Source organism: Antedon bifida, chromosome 8 (assembly GCF_963402885.1).
Source record: "Antedon bifida chromosome 8, ecAntBifi1.1, whole genome shotgun sequence".
In the NCBI taxonomy this organism is placed as follows: domain Eukaryota; kingdom Metazoa; phylum Echinodermata; class Crinoidea; order Comatulida; family Antedonidae; genus Antedon; species Antedon bifida.
The window spans coordinates 17,767,665-17,785,941 of NC_136233.1; the positions used below are offsets into that span (position 1 = coordinate 17,767,665).

At 32.4% G+C, this 18,277-nt stretch overlaps 1 protein-coding gene across 1 annotated transcript; it reads right to left on the minus strand.

Annotated features, from left to right (window-relative positions):
* Positions 1–615: 615 nt before the first annotated feature.
* On the minus strand, positions 616–18,220 carry LOC144849616 (homeobox protein PKNOX2-like). The gene is made up of 9 exons (XM_078706583.1): positions 18,095–18,220; positions 10,058–10,251; positions 6,875–7,046; positions 5,927–6,136; positions 5,497–5,643; positions 4,687–5,079; positions 4,053–4,129; positions 3,653–3,837; positions 616–3,418 (listed from the first exon to the last, which is right to left on the minus strand). The coding sequence occupies exons 2-9, from the start codon at positions 10,249–10,251 to the stop codon at positions 3,225–3,227; spliced, it is 1,572 nt and encodes a 523-aa protein (XP_078562709.1). The 5' UTR covers positions 18,095–18,220; the 3' UTR covers positions 616–3,224.
* Positions 18,221–18,277: the final 57 nt, after the last annotated feature.

Here is an 18,277-nt window from a genome sequence, read left to right on the forward strand (position 1 = left end):
TAAATAAATGCCAGTCAACTACGGTATATAGTTTTAGGACGTCTATGACTGGATCTATTTAGTTGCAGTGAAACTATTATTCCCTACCAGCTAACCAAAGTTGTTTTAAGCCAACTTCTCTTTTAAAACAATCTTATTTACAACAACCTGTTTTCCACTTGGTTCCACATGGTTTGAAAATCTTATGCACCATATTCATATATCGTGTACTTATTTCAATGGGGAAAAATGTGTAAACAATCTGAGCTTGTGAATGTTGATTCGCATGAATGAATTTGCCTAGTGGAAAACAGGCTTAACTTTTTCAATAGCTTAAAGATGTATTGTCCCCCTGAAAAAATAATTCTTAACAACATTTTTGTTGAAAATGCCATTTTAATGTAACATAATAGTTATCCACTTTGACCAAAAATTGGATCGAAAAAAAATGTATTTACCTGAAAAAACTTTGGTTGAATTTATAGGTGAAAACATTACTTTTTTTCATTTGTTTTCTATGGAAGTGATTAACTTTATTAAAACTACAAAATAACAAATTCAAAGTCTGATTTAATTAATCTTCATTTTTCATGTTTTTGGAGGACAATACATCTTTAACAAATTCACTAGACCTACTTATAGTTCAATATCTATATATCAGATATTTATTTTCTTTGGAATTTTCATACAAAATATGAACTTGTTTCACATAAAATATTAAAAGCATTCCAGTACAATTAAAAAATAAAATATGATTAATTTATACATGGGTCACATCGCATGTCCAAAGGCTACAGGTTTTGCTATGCACTCATATTGTAGTCAATTCTTCTAATAATGGATTCTCAGAAAAAAAATCTTTTTTCCAGAGGTCCAAACATGCCAAAGTCTTTAGGAAAACACGTCAAAATTATGTTATCATGTGCAGATCAAACAGGGGAGCACTAATATTAATAGTCGTGTCAAAAATATATATAAAAAAGTTCATAATTTCATTTTAGCTGTTAAAAGGGGAGGCGAGGCATGCCCCTAGCGCTACCCCTAATACTACCCTTAATACTATAAAATTATTTTAACACAATGGCATTTGGCATTAGGAGAGTTAACATATTTAATACATCTACTGTAATAACTAGTATAGTATACCATTTTAAGAAAACATTACATATCATTATTTACGAGATTCACAAAAAATCAAATTTGGCTCAGAATAGAACTCCAACCGTGGCCACAATTCTTTCTTTGACTTTCAAATCAAATGTAGTGTGAATTAATATTAAGAAAACATGTTATATAGAGCTTTGATTTCATTAAAATATACAATTCACAGCTACCAATATAATATGCTAACATGCAACATGGTTTAAAACATTGCTAATACTGTATCATGATTTTTAACCTTTTATACATTTTATGTTTAAAAAAAATGGACATTCTACCATCTATCCAATTCAACATCATTTTGACCAACTAATGGGAAAAGGGTTTTTATTATATTGACCCCCTGAAAAAAAAATGTTTTTTAAATGTTTTGTTGAATAGACCATTCTAATAACATAATAGGTGTTCATTTTGACAAAAAATTGGATCAATGATTGTTTTACCTGAAAATATGTAATTCTTCAAAGCAAACAAATAGTCAAATTGACTGGAAAGGAGGGGGAGGGGGAGGGAGGAGGTTAAGTTTAACCATTTATTCTGTCTTTTTATAAGTGAAAACATTATTTTTAACTTTATTAAAACTGCAAAATGGTCTATTAAAAGTCTTTTTTTATTAATCTTTACCGTTCATGTTTTTGGGGGACAATATATTTTTAACTATTGGAAATTCTACAAAATTAAGTAGACTAATATGAATACATTATATTTTTAATTAACATAAATAATTTTAAGAGATACAAACAAAAATACATCCGAGAAGTCAGTTCACATGATTAAGATAATTATTTTTGTTTTTTTTTTATTTAAAAAATCCTAAAAATTTACAAGTTAGTATAATATATTTGCACATGATAAAAATGACATAATATCGCCTCATGATATTTTACTTCTAACTAATCCATTGATCATAATAAGCCATTATGAAATTGTACAAATTAAATTCCATTTGAAATATATTATTTATTGACATATTCACCATTCACACTTAAGTAAGATATTTCACTGAAATATTAAGTATTTCACTTAAATTGTATTCATTTAGAAGATAGGAGATTTATCCTAATTTTAAGGGTGCTTCCCTTAGCCTAAGTATAAATGGTGAATATAGCCACAGAGCTGTTATTTATACATTTTTGCTTAAGTCAGTATAGTGTTAAGTGAAAAGCTAAAGCTTTATTATCAAAAAAAATTATTTTTATCGCATGGAATGGACTTGAAAACTGACTTAAGCAAAATAATGATTTAAATCAAAGTTACAGTTTTTTTGCTTTTGATAAGTTTGGCCCCAAGTTTTCATGACATACACCTTGGTTCAACATGTATTGCAAATTATTGCAAGCATTTATAGTCTCAAAAACTAGACTCTAAAAACCTAAAATTCAGTAACTTTTAAAAGACCAACATCCTATTTAAAAAAAAATATTCAGCAGGCCGAAATTTAGGCAAGTTGAAATTATTGTAACAATTGTGTACAGTAGTAAAAATAATAAAATATTGTTAGAAAAATAGTTACACTATGCAAAGAAAAGAGATCTTAGTTTCAAACCAAAATACCACTTTTATGTGGTACCCAAAGTTTTCACTTAAGATCTATTGTTTAAAAATGTTTGTTTAAAACAAGATGTAAAATATCATTTTAAAGATATCCTTTAAAAATGGAATGATTAAGCGATTACTAATTCTTTCGGAATTTCTCTTGACTGCATTTTATATGCAGTAATTTTACACATTCTATACAAACAATTGTAATACAAAAAAAATCAATCAAATTTGATATTGTTTATACGCCCTTCAATATACTGCATGGTAAATTAAATGATGTTATCAACTTTGTGTTGAATTTATATTATCAGGTTCATCATCTCCAGGCAGGTGGAAATAATCCACATCTTATGTGGTTATTTGATTTGCAGACTGCTTCAGCCAGACAATGACATTATCCTTCCAAAGGATTTATTCTTCACCAGGGGGCTAAACTATTTCATCATTAGAGCGCAAATGTAGCACCCACCACTGATGACATCATGAGTATAATATAGACTCATCCTTTGATTGGTCACTTTTACATCGTCAATGGTCATGTGTTACTCGAGGTCATCATGAAGACCCAGGTCATCTGATGACATATCAGAGACACAACTGCTTTGTCTGTTCATTTTTCCATTAGCAACCATGTTATCTATTGAGGGCGACCTTCTTGGTGACAGTCCTTCTCCCTGCATTGACTCCATAGCTTCTGCTGCTCCTGAACTAATGGCCGCTGACGTTACAACATCACCTGAGGAAAAGAACGTAAGAAGTTAATTTCAAAGAGGTTATTATAATTAACTAGAGAGGTAACTCCAATGTAATATTAAATATTTTTTTTCCGGTCTACGATTCAATGGTGAATCTCTATGTCAAACAAATATAATAAATCGGTTACCAAGTTTTAAACAAGTTCTTTGAGCGAAAAACAGACTTTGCTAATTTAATTTGGGTTAGAGGTGTAATTGAGGCAAAAATTACTCACTACTCGTTGTGTTGGTTTGCTGTGCTTCTGAGCCTACTCGCACCTGTCCAAAGTTTGCTAATGACTCGGGCCAGAATCTTTGACTAGATGGACGACTTTGTGTTTTATTCTTCTTAACTTTAGCTGCTTCTGGGTTACTAGCGTCTAACATTGGTTGTAATATTCTCCGCCTTGCATTAATAAACCTGAAAACAACAAAATGTAAGACAAGTATTAGTGATATTCCTAAAGGCCTAAACTTGTACTAAACACAAACTACATATGGAAAGCAGAAAATTAATAAACATAAACTTCTACAAACAGTGAAAAACATAATAAAATAAAACAGTACTCATACGTTACTGCAGTAACAAAAACCTTATTTTTAGGGGAAATTAAAAGGAAAAAAATCTGCTCTTACCAATTGTTAACTTGAAGTAATGTTAAATTTGTTTGTTGTGCTATTTGCCTTTTTTCATCTTCTGTTGGATAAGGATGCTGAAACACGAAAAAAACATTTAAAAAAATTAAATTTCAATAAAAACAATGTTCCAACACTCATATTGTCAAAGTACAACACTTGACCTCAATATTCCAAATTAAACCAAGAAACTTTGATGCACCAAATATTAATGAACATGGTTCAAAGATAATACAGGCATAAAAAACACAGAATATAAGTGCAGTTCCTTGACTTGTGTAAATGAACATGGATTGTTAATAAACAAACCTTCAAATTGCTGTGTGGCTTGTGTATTAATGTCTACTCAACACATTAAGTGTGATGTGGCACAATGTTTGGTTTAAATTCTATAGCTGGCCAGAGGTCATTTACTTTATTTAATGTACATTGTACATTGATTTGTACACAGTCCTTTTGATACATAGGATCATTGTATGAGTTGTAACTAGCTATAGATTTTCTATTTACTAGAGTTTTATAAATTGTGAGATATTGAGGTCGCATTTTGGAAAAGTGAAATATAGGAGAATTTATTTAGAGGGTGCTATACAAATTAAAAAATACTTTAAAAAACTGATTTGTCAATACTTACTACTATGTGTTGGAAAAGCCATGACCTCATGACATTAGTTGCATGTTTCGGTAATACTCCTCGTTTATTTTTCTTACGGTTCATAATATCGTCGTACGGATCCGTTAGCCCTAACGCCATTTGATTCGCTTGTGATATTGGTATTTGGTTCATTCCTTGTTGGATTCCGGTTGGAGGAATTCCAATTTGCGAGATTGGCGTTGAGCCATGGATGATTGGTACAATTGGTTGGTGTTGGTTCAAGGCTTGTGGTTGGGTGGCTTGTATTTGTACAGTTCCTGGAAGAGCCTGTGTCACTATTCCTTGTGATGTCATTACTCCCTGTGGAATCACTGGAGTGTAAACGACCTGACCTGCATGGTTGAGAAGTGCTTGAACTTGTGGCTGTTGAACCTATAGAAGAAAAAAAACGAGGAATAGTAACCATATGTAATTTGTAAAAATACAACAGCTTGCAATAACTTGGTGTACTCTCTAGTCATGTGATTCCCAAGATGCAAGAATTTGAAGACATTCAACTTAATCTGATGCTATTTCCTTTTTGGTTGAAAAAATCTATCACCAGCCGTTTCGACTTAATCCCTTTAGATTTTCTAAGAATTCCAACTGACAAATAATATATATATGAAATATGAAAAATAAATTTAAAATAAATAAATAAATAAATGACTGAACAGTATAGAGACAACAGTGGCCATGTTCTCTATTCATATTTAGGTGAAATACCACTTAATAGAAATTCTTAAATACACTTAAGTGAAAGCTAATATACTTAGCACCATATTTACTCCACTCAAGGAGTGATCTTACCTGTTGATGAGATGTCTGTGTTGGTTGTTGTAGTATTATAGCACCACTGTTGCTTGGGCCATTGGTAAACAATGGCTGCTGTTGTTGTTGCTGTTGTTGTTGCTGCTGCTGGTGGTGGTGTGGTAAATGATGCTGTGATGATGGACCCTTCAGAAAAAATAATTAAATATTTTTAAGACAGAACATAAGTTTTTATCCGCAATTTCAATTTACCCTTTAAACCTATTGCTACATCATCTCTTAATAAACCCACCAATATGGTTACATAAATTCTGATTTAGATGTTATTGTTCTTATGGAAACTTCTATTAGGCTTTTCTCAATTATACAAATTAATAGGAATATATAACATAAAATTAACATTATAGGCCTACAGGATATATATAAAAGTTGCAGAGATGTATTAGTAAGAGAATAACAAAATACATACTTGATTTTGGCTTCCAGCTGGTGGTGATGACAACATATCTCTATCAGAATCATTTAGAAAATTAGGTGAGTTTTCCGACCTTAGTAGGTTGTCACTGGCCATCTTGCCTTTTAAACATGTGATGTACCGATGACAGAAATCTTTACACAGTTCGTTAACCTTTTCTAATTCCAATAAGTGAATCCGTAAAACCTGAATTGCTTTTACCATCTAAATTAAAAACAATCAAATTCAATACAAATAATATTAACAGAAATACAGAAACTCTAAAGCACTCTATACTATGCTGCTCATGACAATATGTAAAATTTTTAAGATGATGTGATATTAATATTAAAATAGACTTATCAGCACTCTGGCTCTATTCTATGCAGTTTAAAAGTTATAACGTTTAATTACATAATGGAATAAACAAATTCTAAGGGTAATATTACAATACAATATTACGAGGTCATGCCGGTCATAAATTCTGAGTGCGGGTCATAAATTCTTAGTGTCAGACAGGGCTGACCAGCATGGTGAGAACCCCGACATATCTGTGCACATTTGTTATATTTTACAGAATAGCACTATTTGAAAAAACTCATGTTTTTAACAACAAACTGAAATGCTTTGGATATGTTAAATGTTACCCTACTAGCTACGTGCCTATTGGTTATTGAAGTGTCATACTTTACACTGTTTATTATGGATTATAATACTAACGACAATAATTGGTGTACATTAGACTGTAGGGAAAACATCAAAAAGTGTTCATGTCTAGTCCTTCCATTATTACACAGTACTTTAGAATACATAACAAGTTTAAAACGAGACATTTTTGAATAATTGATCTACAGTGTTAACAAGTATCTTGGTGTGTAAAAGTTCAAATTAAATGTGCTCCTCAAGGGGCATGGAGTGTGAGTGCCTCGAAAGACCAGGCCTAAGCTGGAAGAAGCAACTTACCAGGTTATCAACCTCAGAATCTTCGCTAAAGAACGCTCGACCCGCTTGTTCTTGTCTGTTTACAAACTCTTCAATATCGACATCAAAGCTGGCAGACGTGGGTGGGTCAGGACTCTGGGTAGCCTGCTCACACTTCTCAAATAACAAAGACATCAAGGGGAATAATGGATGCCTGCAAAACACAAATTAAAAACAAATTTAATAATTTTGCTGCTAAATAACAATACTTATTTGCACATTTCTAAATGTATTGTCCCTAAAAAAACATCAAATAAAGATTAATAAAATTAGACTTTGAATATCCCATTTTGCAGTTTTAATATTTAAATTATTTACTTTTGTAACAAAAAACAGGAAAACAATTATTTCACTTATAAAAAAACTAAATATATGGTTAAATTTAACCTAAAATCAATATAGCTCATTTTATGTTTTTTTTTCAACATTTTTTTGGTGGTCAAAGCGAGTAACTATTATTATGTGATATTAAAATTGCTTAATCCAAAAAATATATATTTTTTCAGCAGGGCAATATAAATTTCAATTCATTTAGATAGTCACTTTTGTTGTTTCAGAGACCATTTATAAAATACAAATAGAATATTCATGTTTAATATGTAGATTGAATGTTGTTCAATAGTGCAAGAACAAGGAATTTATGCGTTTATAGAATAACAATATAAACAGGCTCCTTGCAGTAACAGATCTATATTATTATATACAGTATTTAAGTATATTAGGCATACTAAACTGTACAGAAAACTGGCAATATGGTTTAATAATACCCAATAGGGCTATAATTGTTAGATTATATGAATACAGATGGCAATAACTTGTTAATTCATATATTTTTTTATGTACTACTAGTTAGTAGTCCCACAAAAGGAAAGGGATGTGATGTGTGTGTTGTAGTGATGTATTTTAAATTACTAATTATTATTAATATCAGTAATGAGTTATTTGTAATAATTAGGTAATTAGTAAAATTGTATCTTCCCCGTCTTGCTTCATGCAATACAAACCGTTGCGTTAGGAACTAACATTCTCTTAAATATGATTTATATTTTAGCGAGCATAAGTATTAAAAATGTAATATGATTTTAATTTGTGCCTTTTAATTTGTAATCAGCTCAAGATTATTTAAAACACAAATTTAAATCTCTCAGATATCTTTTGACCCTGTTGAAAATATGAAATTATCATAAAACTGTTATAGGTTATCCTGGTGAAGATGGGTTTTGTTTTGTTCATGTCTTGTGGTTTGTTATTTGTACTTATTTATGCCAAATAAAAGAATAAGAATATTGATTCATAAGATAAGACTCCCAGTAGACGCTTTTGTGTGAAAAAAAGGCGTTTTTAACACCTCCCGTTGTTCATGTTTTACACAATGGATTCTTTGTTCATTGTCTTGTTTACCCATGGCTTTTTCTGAGAATCATGTTCTACTAGATACTTATTAGGATAAAAATAAGAAGGAAACAGTTATAAATTTAATATAGTAGTACTACTATATTTTACCAATTAACATATGTAAGAAAATATATTCCAAATGCATTTTAGTGTAGTGGAATAAGTTAAACGTTGAATTTATGTTTATTTACTGAAGATGTATTAAATGAGTTTTAATGTACAGGTACATATATTTTTTAGGTTACGATTGGATATTGATGCTTTTTTTTAAATGAAAATGGAATTTTTGAAGTAAATTCATTCAGACAAAAAGATTGTAACAATACACTTTTAATAAAATGTAAAATAAATTTTGAACAGGTAATGTTCAATACATTTATATCAAAACCCTTAAATAAAAATAGGTTAAAAAGACTATATAATACAATAATTGGCAAATATCCTTGTAATCACTTAAATCAACAATCACAAATTAGTATAATTTGTAAATCAAATGAAATTTGTTATTGAAATATGTAAAAAGTTATTTATATAAAATAATTAATTATTTGATAACTGTTATTGTTAATATAAATGTTTTCAAAGTGTGTAAAACAAATTTTTCTGCTCTCTATGTTTTTAGAGCTATTGTCTTACTGCAATATAATTAAATATTTTTTTTACTGAACATATTTAACATTCTTAAACAGATTCATCAATAGTTATACCAATAATTTGTTTGTAATTTTATAATTCTTACTTATAAATAACAACAAATGAAATAGTTTTAACAAATTCAATTTTTTTGTAGTAAAGTTCAAATGTTTATTGTGGCAACAAAGTATGTGTTGTACTCGCATAGTTTCTTGAATTTGAAGACAGGTTTTTGAGAGTACAAATAATTTGGGTATAAACTGCACAAACGTAAGTGAAAGTAACTTCTTGGTAGAATATTTGTGCGTCAACATAATTCTGAACTTGCGATTTTAAAGGATTTAACAACAATTCAAATCTTGTAAGTACAGGTATCTTGATTGAAGTACGTAGGCCCAATGTAATTTCAATAGTTAAACATGTAAGAAAGAACACAAGTACATTTTCTCCAATAATCTTCACTAAATCAGGACAGCTCGCTCTTGAAATTAATCTTTTTTTTCAAATTAACAAAATGTAACATTCAACTTAATCTTGAAGTTATCAACACATTAAATGCAAACAAAACAAACAGATTTCAGGGTGAGGCAGCAACAGCAATCTTGGTAAAAGTAAACATTTTGCAGAAAGATGAGTCAAAAAATCTTCACTATTCAACTTCAAGAAAACAAAGGCATCCTTGCAAAAGTAAACCAGCAGGCCACATACAGATATTCTTGCAACATAAATTATTATTTACACACTATTCCTATCTTGATGTCAATAAGTACTGGATTCAACAATCAAATATTTTGTTTTTAAAGTTGTCTGGATGATCAAGCAACTGGTTCTACAGACTGCTGCACAAGAGCTGCTTTACACATTAATTTCTTGATATCAACTGGTGAATGATGTCTTCAATTATGGTCATCCAAGAACATGGTGTTTACATTTTAAATTTATATTCATTCAGTGCATACAATGGATCTTTTACTTATGTTTGTTTTTGTGTTTTTTGTTTTGTTTTTCTTTTTAGTTTTGAATTAACATATAAAACTAGTAAAAATCTTTCAAGCATTTGTAAATTTAACCCCTCTCCCCCAAAAAAAGATAATTAATTAACATTAAAATATTGTTTTTTATTGTTGAGTGTTTTACCTTTTAACTGATCGTTTATCGCTTTCCATTTGACTATCGACAATAATGCCAGCAGGAGCAGATGAGGCCTGGCTTGAGGTTTGTTGAGGTGCTGCAGTGGTAGCCTGCTGTGTCGCTACTGCCTCAGCGGTATCGACAGGCTGCTGGACCAGGGCTGTCGCAAACATATCTGGCGACTGAGTTGTGTGTGTCATCTGTAAAAAGAAAACAAATAATAACTATTTACAGAAGCTGAATTTTCTATTTACCAAATCAATTTTGCTCTGAAATCAATTTCTGTATACTGACGGTTACTATAAAAAGTAAAAAAAAAATGTTTATAAAAAGCTATACAAAATACAAGAGAGTGTTTCCATGATACTGGTTGGACCTTGTCATATATTGGCTCCTCATTTGATTCATGGGCAAAAACAAGGAGTTAATAAAAAAAAATTCGAGTGAGAAACGTAATTAAACAAGTTTAGCTATAAAGAAATATAAAATATAAGTTTACCTGGAAAAGCATTTTAGCAATTATAATGAATTTTTACTTAAAGCTCTTAAAATTACAACCAATTAATTGTAGAGGTGCTAAGTAAGCTGTACTGAATGTATACTGTAGATATGAAATCAGCAAGTTTATCTGTTTACTTCTTCTGAAGATATGATAAACAGTAGAGATTTGCAATATTTTATATGATTTCCAAAAAGCTAATTGTATTGTTATTAAATAATAAACAAAAGAGTGTTCAGTTCACTCCTAGGTGTGTATTGAACTAAGAAAAAATGCCAAGTGACAAAAACACCTCATAGTAAAAAAAGCTTAAAACAATAGACTTGTATTGTTGTGTAGAAGGTGAGGTGTAATTACAAAAGGCTAACAATACAAACATAGGCATACTATAGTAATATGGTTTTAATGATAACATTGTAAAATTATTAAAAGTATAACTGTAGTTTAGTTTACAGTCTATGTATCAGTACTATAGTATTATTTAAAATAGTAATATTAAGGCATGAATATCAAGTAACAATAACATAGTTAGTTTGTACTGTAGTGAAATTGAAAGAAATAAAATATGTACAGGTATGTATATTTTATTTTTATTTTATGTCTTTAGGCAATGTGGCCAATCCAGATTACCAATAGTGAATTAATCACTGTCCTATCAGATAGGTGATAATCCCTCTGATACAGGGGCTATTTTGTGAACCAGTTCACTGGGGTAACCCCCTACTCTTTTCGAATAATGAACTGGGTTCTTTAAAGTGCACACAGGTTATAACTGTGTACACTGGACCTACGGTTTATAGTCCTTATCCGAGAAGACTTGTTCCGCCACCAGAACTAGGAGCGAGTCGGCCTTAGAACCCTCGCCAATGTTGTTGGCTCTTTAGGTACGGTAAACGGCACCCCTGCCTCAACCGCTCGGCCATTTGACTCGTATACATACATGTATGTATGACGCAGTCTTCAAAGTATTAAGAAAATAGGTTAGTGCATAGTCTAGTAATTATAAGTACATTCTTTAGGCAATTATTCATTTAATTATGCTGAATAATTCAGTATACATTCTCAATAATCTGTACCCAATAATACTAGCCAAATTTAAACTGGTAGGCTAAGCAAGGTTAATGAAGTAAATACGTACTGTAGGACATAATGTAAAGCTACTGTACAGTGTGAAATAAAAATAAGTTGTAATTGATGATTGATACTATAGGTATATCTTGCTTAACTCTGCATTAATAAACAAATAAAGGTATATTTTGTTGGCATTCAAACCAACACCAACAGTACATCAGAGGTATCAGGCCTCTCTAGAGAGCATACCCCCTGATACTGTGATAACACAATACAAACACTGTACAAGTACCACACTACTGTACATCTAAACTTTGAACACTATCCCTGTCACTCAAGCTGTTACTGAGATAATCAACGATGATTGACAACAAGGTTTTTTTCTATGCAAAACAGTTCCATCATGGTGGTATTCTTTTTTGAATAAGCTGATATCTGATGCTCAGTTGAAACATGGTAAATAGAGCCCAATAAACCATTTTTTTCTTTACTAGAATCATTAAGTGTGAACTCCTCCAAGTTAGTCATTTTAGGCGATTTTAACTTTCATGTTGATAATTCTAACAACAGGGATGCTGTATTGTTCCTCAACACTCTTGAGACATTCGATTTATATCAGCACATCCATGACCCAACTCACATCGCCAACCATACTTTAGATTTACTTATCTCCCGCAAAGAATCTGACCTGCTTAGCAAAATATCCATCCAACATGGTATGCCTTCGGACCATCATGCCATTAAGTGTCAGGTTAACATTAATCGTCCTGGGCCCAGCATAACACAAGTAGTTTCACGAAATGTCAAAAACATAGACATCGTCAAATTCCAGTCTGATGTTCTTGATTCTCTCTCACAATGTTCCCTGGCCTCTGACATTGATTCTATGGTGAAGGGGTATAATGTGTCGTTACAGAAAATATTAGATTCTCATTCTCCACCTGTGCTTCGCACTCTTGTGCTTCGCCCTCATGCACCCTGGTATACAGGTGAACATCGTTCAATGAAGCAGGAGCGTCGACGTCTGGAGCGCAAGTGGCTGAAATCTGGTCTCATGGTAGACAAACAACTGTACCATAATCAGTGCACTAACTACAATGAACATCTTTATAAGGCCAAGACGGAGTATCACAAAGATGAGGTATTAGGATGTGATCAACGCAAGTTATTCCGTGTTGTTGACAAGTTAACATCTACTGCCATCTCTAGTCCTCTTCCAGCTCATGATGATGCTAAAACTCTTGCAAATCTATTCTCTGACTTTTTTAAGAATAAGATTGAGAGATATTGCAGAACTTTTTCATCAACCTCCCCTCATTATGTTGAATCTCAATCATGTAAAAGTAATTTCAATACCTTTGACCCTGTCTCTGCTGATGATTTACTTAATGTCATTAAGTCAGCCTCCATTACCTCTTGCTCCCTGGATCCGCTTCCTCTTAAATTATTTAAGACTTGTCTTCCTACCCTTCTTCCCTTCTTTACAAAAGTTGTCAACACCTCACTGAGCTCAGGTATCTTTCCTTCTTCACTCAAACATGCCTGCATAACACCATTGTTAAAGAAGCCATCTTTGGATGTTGAGGAATTTGCAAGTTACAGACCCATTTCCAATCTTCCATTCCTTGGAAAAATTATTGAGAGGGTTGTGTCCAGTCAGCTGCAATCATATCTGAATAGAAATGGGTTATTTGCCACTAGACAATCCGCCTATCGTCCAAACCATAGTGTAGAATCTGCACTTCTTCTTGTGCATAATGATATTAGCATTGCACTTGACAACCATAATGAGGTTCTTATGGTCCTTTTAGACTTCAGTGCTGCTTTTGACACCATCAACCATAAGCAGTTATTACATCGTCTATCATCACGTTACGGTATCTCTGGAATTGGTCATAATTGGTTTGCATCATATCTAAATGATAGGTCCCAGTCCATTGTCATCAAGGATGTTTTGTCGAACCCGACTCTGCTTACAGTTGGTGTTCCACAAGGGTCTGTGGTTGGTCCTCTTCTGTTTATTTTATTTACCGCCCCACTACTTGACCTTATTGAATCTCACAATGTGAAGTGTATGGCGTACGCTGATGACACTCAGCTTTATGTCACTTTCAACCCTAATCAGCGTAATTCTGCTGTCAGTAAACTTGAATCCTGTATTGCCGAAGTCAGAGCATGGTGTCAATCTAACAACCTGGTTATGAATGATGCTAAAACAGAACTTATTCATTTTTCTTCTCGTTTTAAGCCTGCGTGTTGGACTGCCTCTGTTAAGATTGGTAATTCTTTCATTCAACCATCGTCATCCTGTAGAAACCTTGGAGTTGTCATGGATTCAACGCTTTGTATGTCCAATCAGGTACATAACATCTGCAAAGCTGGGCTTCACGCTATTCGTAAAATTGGAAGCATTCGGAAGTACCTGGATTCAAGATCAACTGAGATTCTTGTTCACGCCTTTGTTACATCAAGGCTAGACTGTTGTAACTCATTACTTTATGGCTTACCAGCAAAGGATATCTCTAAAATTCAGCGAGTCCAGAACACAGCTGCCCGATTGGTCGTTCAAAGCCCCATAAGGCAACATATCACACCTGTGCTGAGACAGCTTCACTGGCTTCCGGTAACACAAAGAATTACATTCAAGATCCTGCTCTTTGTTTTCAAAGCTCTTCATAATTCTTCATCTAAGTTCATTTCTGAACTTATTCAACCTTATGTTCCTAAGCGGTCTCTGAGATCTCGATCTGAGTCTCTTCTTGCCCATATATTTCATCCCTCCACTAAGTTTTATGGAAATCGTTCATTTTCTTCGGCATCCGTTTCTCTATGGAATGCGTTGCCTATTGAAATCCGTCAGGCTACTTCCACCAGTGTCTTCAAATCTCTCCTCAAAACCCACCTTTTTAATTTGTAATTTTTCAAAATTTTCTGTCTTTGTAAAGCGCATTGAGGCTTTCAGCATAATGCGCTATATCAAGTACCAGTTATTATTATTATTATTATTTTTTGAAAAATGTTCAGCCTGTTGCACACATTTTAATTTCTAAAAACTTCCTTTAAAATAATTTATCCCAACCATTCATACCACAATTACTCTAGGAAACAAGTTGTTAATAAGTAGTTACAATACTGTACAATTATTTGCAGGGCCTATATTTATGTATTAATTCTTCCAGGGTTAAACACTCACATAATTACAACCTGTCAAGCATTATAACAATGATTGGCAGGCTGTCAAACTCTTTTATTTTACATTGTTCAGTTCATATTTTGTTTCCAATCCAGAACACAGCTAGGCCCTATATACATGTTTGTTTTCCATGACCAACTCAAAGTTAATGGTAGCTCTGCTTGTGTTTCTATTTTATGTTGAGTAATGCTATTGTTCCCGAAAAAACATGAAAAATGAATATTAATTAAATCGGATTTTAATAGGCCACTTTCATAATGTTATTCATCCCTTCCATAGGAAAACGGTCAACAATTTGATTATTTTTTCCTCAAATTACAGATTTTAATACACACAAACCAACAGATTGGTGTTTTTAGTTTATGAATGTATCTTTCTGGATTAGCAGCCCTTCACTAAAATCAACTGACCTGTCAACCACACCCTCACATGGGCACGCCCTACAAACATTTTTGTCCCCACTAGACAGCAACCCAACTGACCAATCACAAGCGTCAGTTTTGTCAATTCTCTTCTTTTTGCTTTAGCCATAGGATCTATATTGAGGGATATATTTAGGGTCAATCTAGATTTTAGGGTCCTTTGCCATAGTTCTCCTACACAGTAGTTCCTACAGTACATTTTACAATTTAATCAGGTGTGTAAATTGACACAGAGTGCAAGAGCTATTGGAATTTAATGACTCGAATTGTAATGTAGTGTACTTCACAAATAATACAAATGTTATTCGATACAAGTGTCATATTTCATCAAAATCAATTATAAAAACATTTTGGTAATTTGAGAAATGTTAACAGAGGTTTTAATTGTGTTCTCAATTGATTTTGTTTGCATTCTAAAGCCCAAACTTCACTAGTAACTATACTGTACTAAACTGTGCAAGGTTAAATGAATTGTAGGCCTAGTTCATTAAGTGTTACATTTGACATGTTTATTACCCTAGAAAACAAGTAAGGGTATGTTCAGATCCATAGAATTGTTTTGCATTGGCTGCAAGGCTATTAAAATTAGCATTAGTAATAGTATAGTTAATAGTAGTAGGCCTACTGCATTTGACACATTACTACTACTGTACTAAAGGGTACAGTATGTTTAAACCATAGGAAATAACAATGACTTGTTCAAGTTTATCCTGTACACTGTATAATGTACATCATAAAAAAAGTTGAATTTAAAACTAAGTGTGAATATTGTATCCAACTACTGCATAGAAGTGTATTGCACCTCCACCCCAAAGAAATGCTTTTTAATAAAATTAAAAACTTTGAATAGGCCATTTTGCAATTTGTTTTAATCACTCCCATACCAGGGGTATATTACTACAAGGGGATTCCTACCAGGGGCTTCCTACCAGGGCAGGGAATAATTTCGCAACTGTTTTTGAAATTACAGTTTTATCAGATATGTTTTTTAGATCCAATTTTTGGTCAAACTTCACAATTATTATTCAACAAAAAAATACATGGGCGACAATTCTTTAAAACATGGAGAAATAAGTACTTAGCATACTTTAAGTTTTATTTCTCATTGGTCAAAACAGGTAGCAGGGAAGAGTTAAATTGCAATTTACTAACAACTGCCTGGTTATAAAGATGAACAAAGAAGTGCTGGTAGGAAACACAAGACAAACAACCAAGAGTGAAATAGGTACACTCACAGGATGTGAGAACAATTAGACAGCAAACATTGTTTATTTGATCTAAAGTTTAAGTAAACAATGTGGTGTACAGTATAAATTCTTTAACCTTCTGGAGAAATTTAAAATTAATTATGGTTGTGTACAGCAGCCAAAGGTGTTCTAACACAAATATGGTAGAACACCTTCTTTGGCATACCATGGGCCTCTACTCAAAGGACACTTCTTCACATTCACATGAACTAGCGGAATATAATTTTTAAAAGTTAATTTCTTTTGAGAGGAAATTTTGTTTGGTGAAGATTTTTCTCTTAAATGGTGTTCACTACCAACAATATTGTCACATTTAAGGCAATGCTTACTTAATGGCTTAACTACAGTACATGCTGTTTTGGGAGTTTTCCATGAAAAAAAAGTAATACCCAGCGCCTTTGAGCATGTTTTTTCATGAAAAGGGCGCTATATAAATGTGGTATAGTATTATCATAGTCACAAATCACTGAGGGTGGGTGGGAAGCACGAACAATAACATTAATAATAATTTGTCGACTAAAATCAAAAAGTTGAATTAATTAGTGTGAACACATAAACATAATTCATACTTCCATTTATACAACTACTGTATATTGTAGTAATACAGTAAATTTACCTTTTTGGAACTGTGTGGATATCAAAAATGGAAGAAATTCCTTAAAATGGTTATCTTAATTACCAATTAGCATTACAACAACCTTGATGCCCTTTTTTATGTTCCTAGAATTTTGATTAATTTTAATTGTATGTTTCCTGTTTATTTTGGTAAGGACAACAAAAACTAAAATTTCTTACACCAACCAAAATGTTTGAGATTTTATATGCGATTAAATTTATTAGTAATTTTTTTTTAAACAGTAATGCATTATAAAAAAAAGAACTACGGCCTAGAAATAATAAATATACTGTAAGTGTAAAATAAAACCGTACCTGCAGTAAAAAATCTTTAAACTAAAAAAAACAAGGTTTTACGGTATTTTTTTTGTTAATACCTCATGTTTTATATAACATAAAAACATTGTTTAGGCCTTGGTCGATCACCCCTGTTTTTATTTCTTAAGCTAGGCCTATGGTGGATAATGATACCGCTAGGCCTAGCCTAGATAGACGAAAAGGTCATGAACGCACGGAGCGGAGGGCAAGTTGAGCAAATCAACATTCTTGATTTGAATGTTATTGTTTATACTGAATCATGTTAAAATAACACATGAAAATGAATGATATTAGATTATATGATTGTACTGCGACTACCAACTTAGGCTTAGCTTGTCGCTTAACTTGAGCCACACTTAAGATGATAAATCAAGGGGAATACAGCTGTCTATATGATTAGTGAACCCCTCCCTAAATGCCTTGTGAACGCTTCACTAACAGCGTCCATCAAGCAACACACACAAAGGGAATCGATTACAAACATGTCGGACAAGCTATCTGAAACAGAATATTCTGCGCGATACTCGACAAAACAGACGATATTTCATGTGCATATGAAAATAAATGAATTATTAAACACTCTAATAGGTTAACACACAAACCTAAGCCTATGTAAAGGCATTTCTAATTGTGCTAAATATAAAATTGATGGCGGAAAAAGAAAAATGACTGACGTACCTTTCGTGTGTCACTCTCCCGTCAACGCAACGGTTAGCGCTATCCGACAGCTCTTTACAACAACGCCGACGGCTGATTGGCATTCATCACGTGCATTATGAATAATGCATGACCGACATTTGAATAATAAAGGTTCGAGGCGTGGCTTTCTCTTTAAGTCTTGGCGGGAAGAGACAAAACTCA

Excerpts from the sequence above, each read along its gene's own strand:
- LOC144849616 (XM_078706583.1), bottom strand. The coding sequence starts at position 10,251 with ATGACACACACAACTCAGTCGCCAGATATGTTTGCGACAGCCCTGGTC. Across the intron at positions 4,130-4,686 it reads GGCTTTTCCAACACATAGTA|CATCCTTATCCAACAGAAGA; the intron begins GTAAGTATTGAC and ends TTCGTGTTTCAG. Across the intron at positions 3,838-4,052 it reads TTACTTCAAGTTAACAATTG|GTTTATTAATGCAAGGCGGA; the intron begins GTAAGAGCAGAT and ends TGTTGTTTTCAG.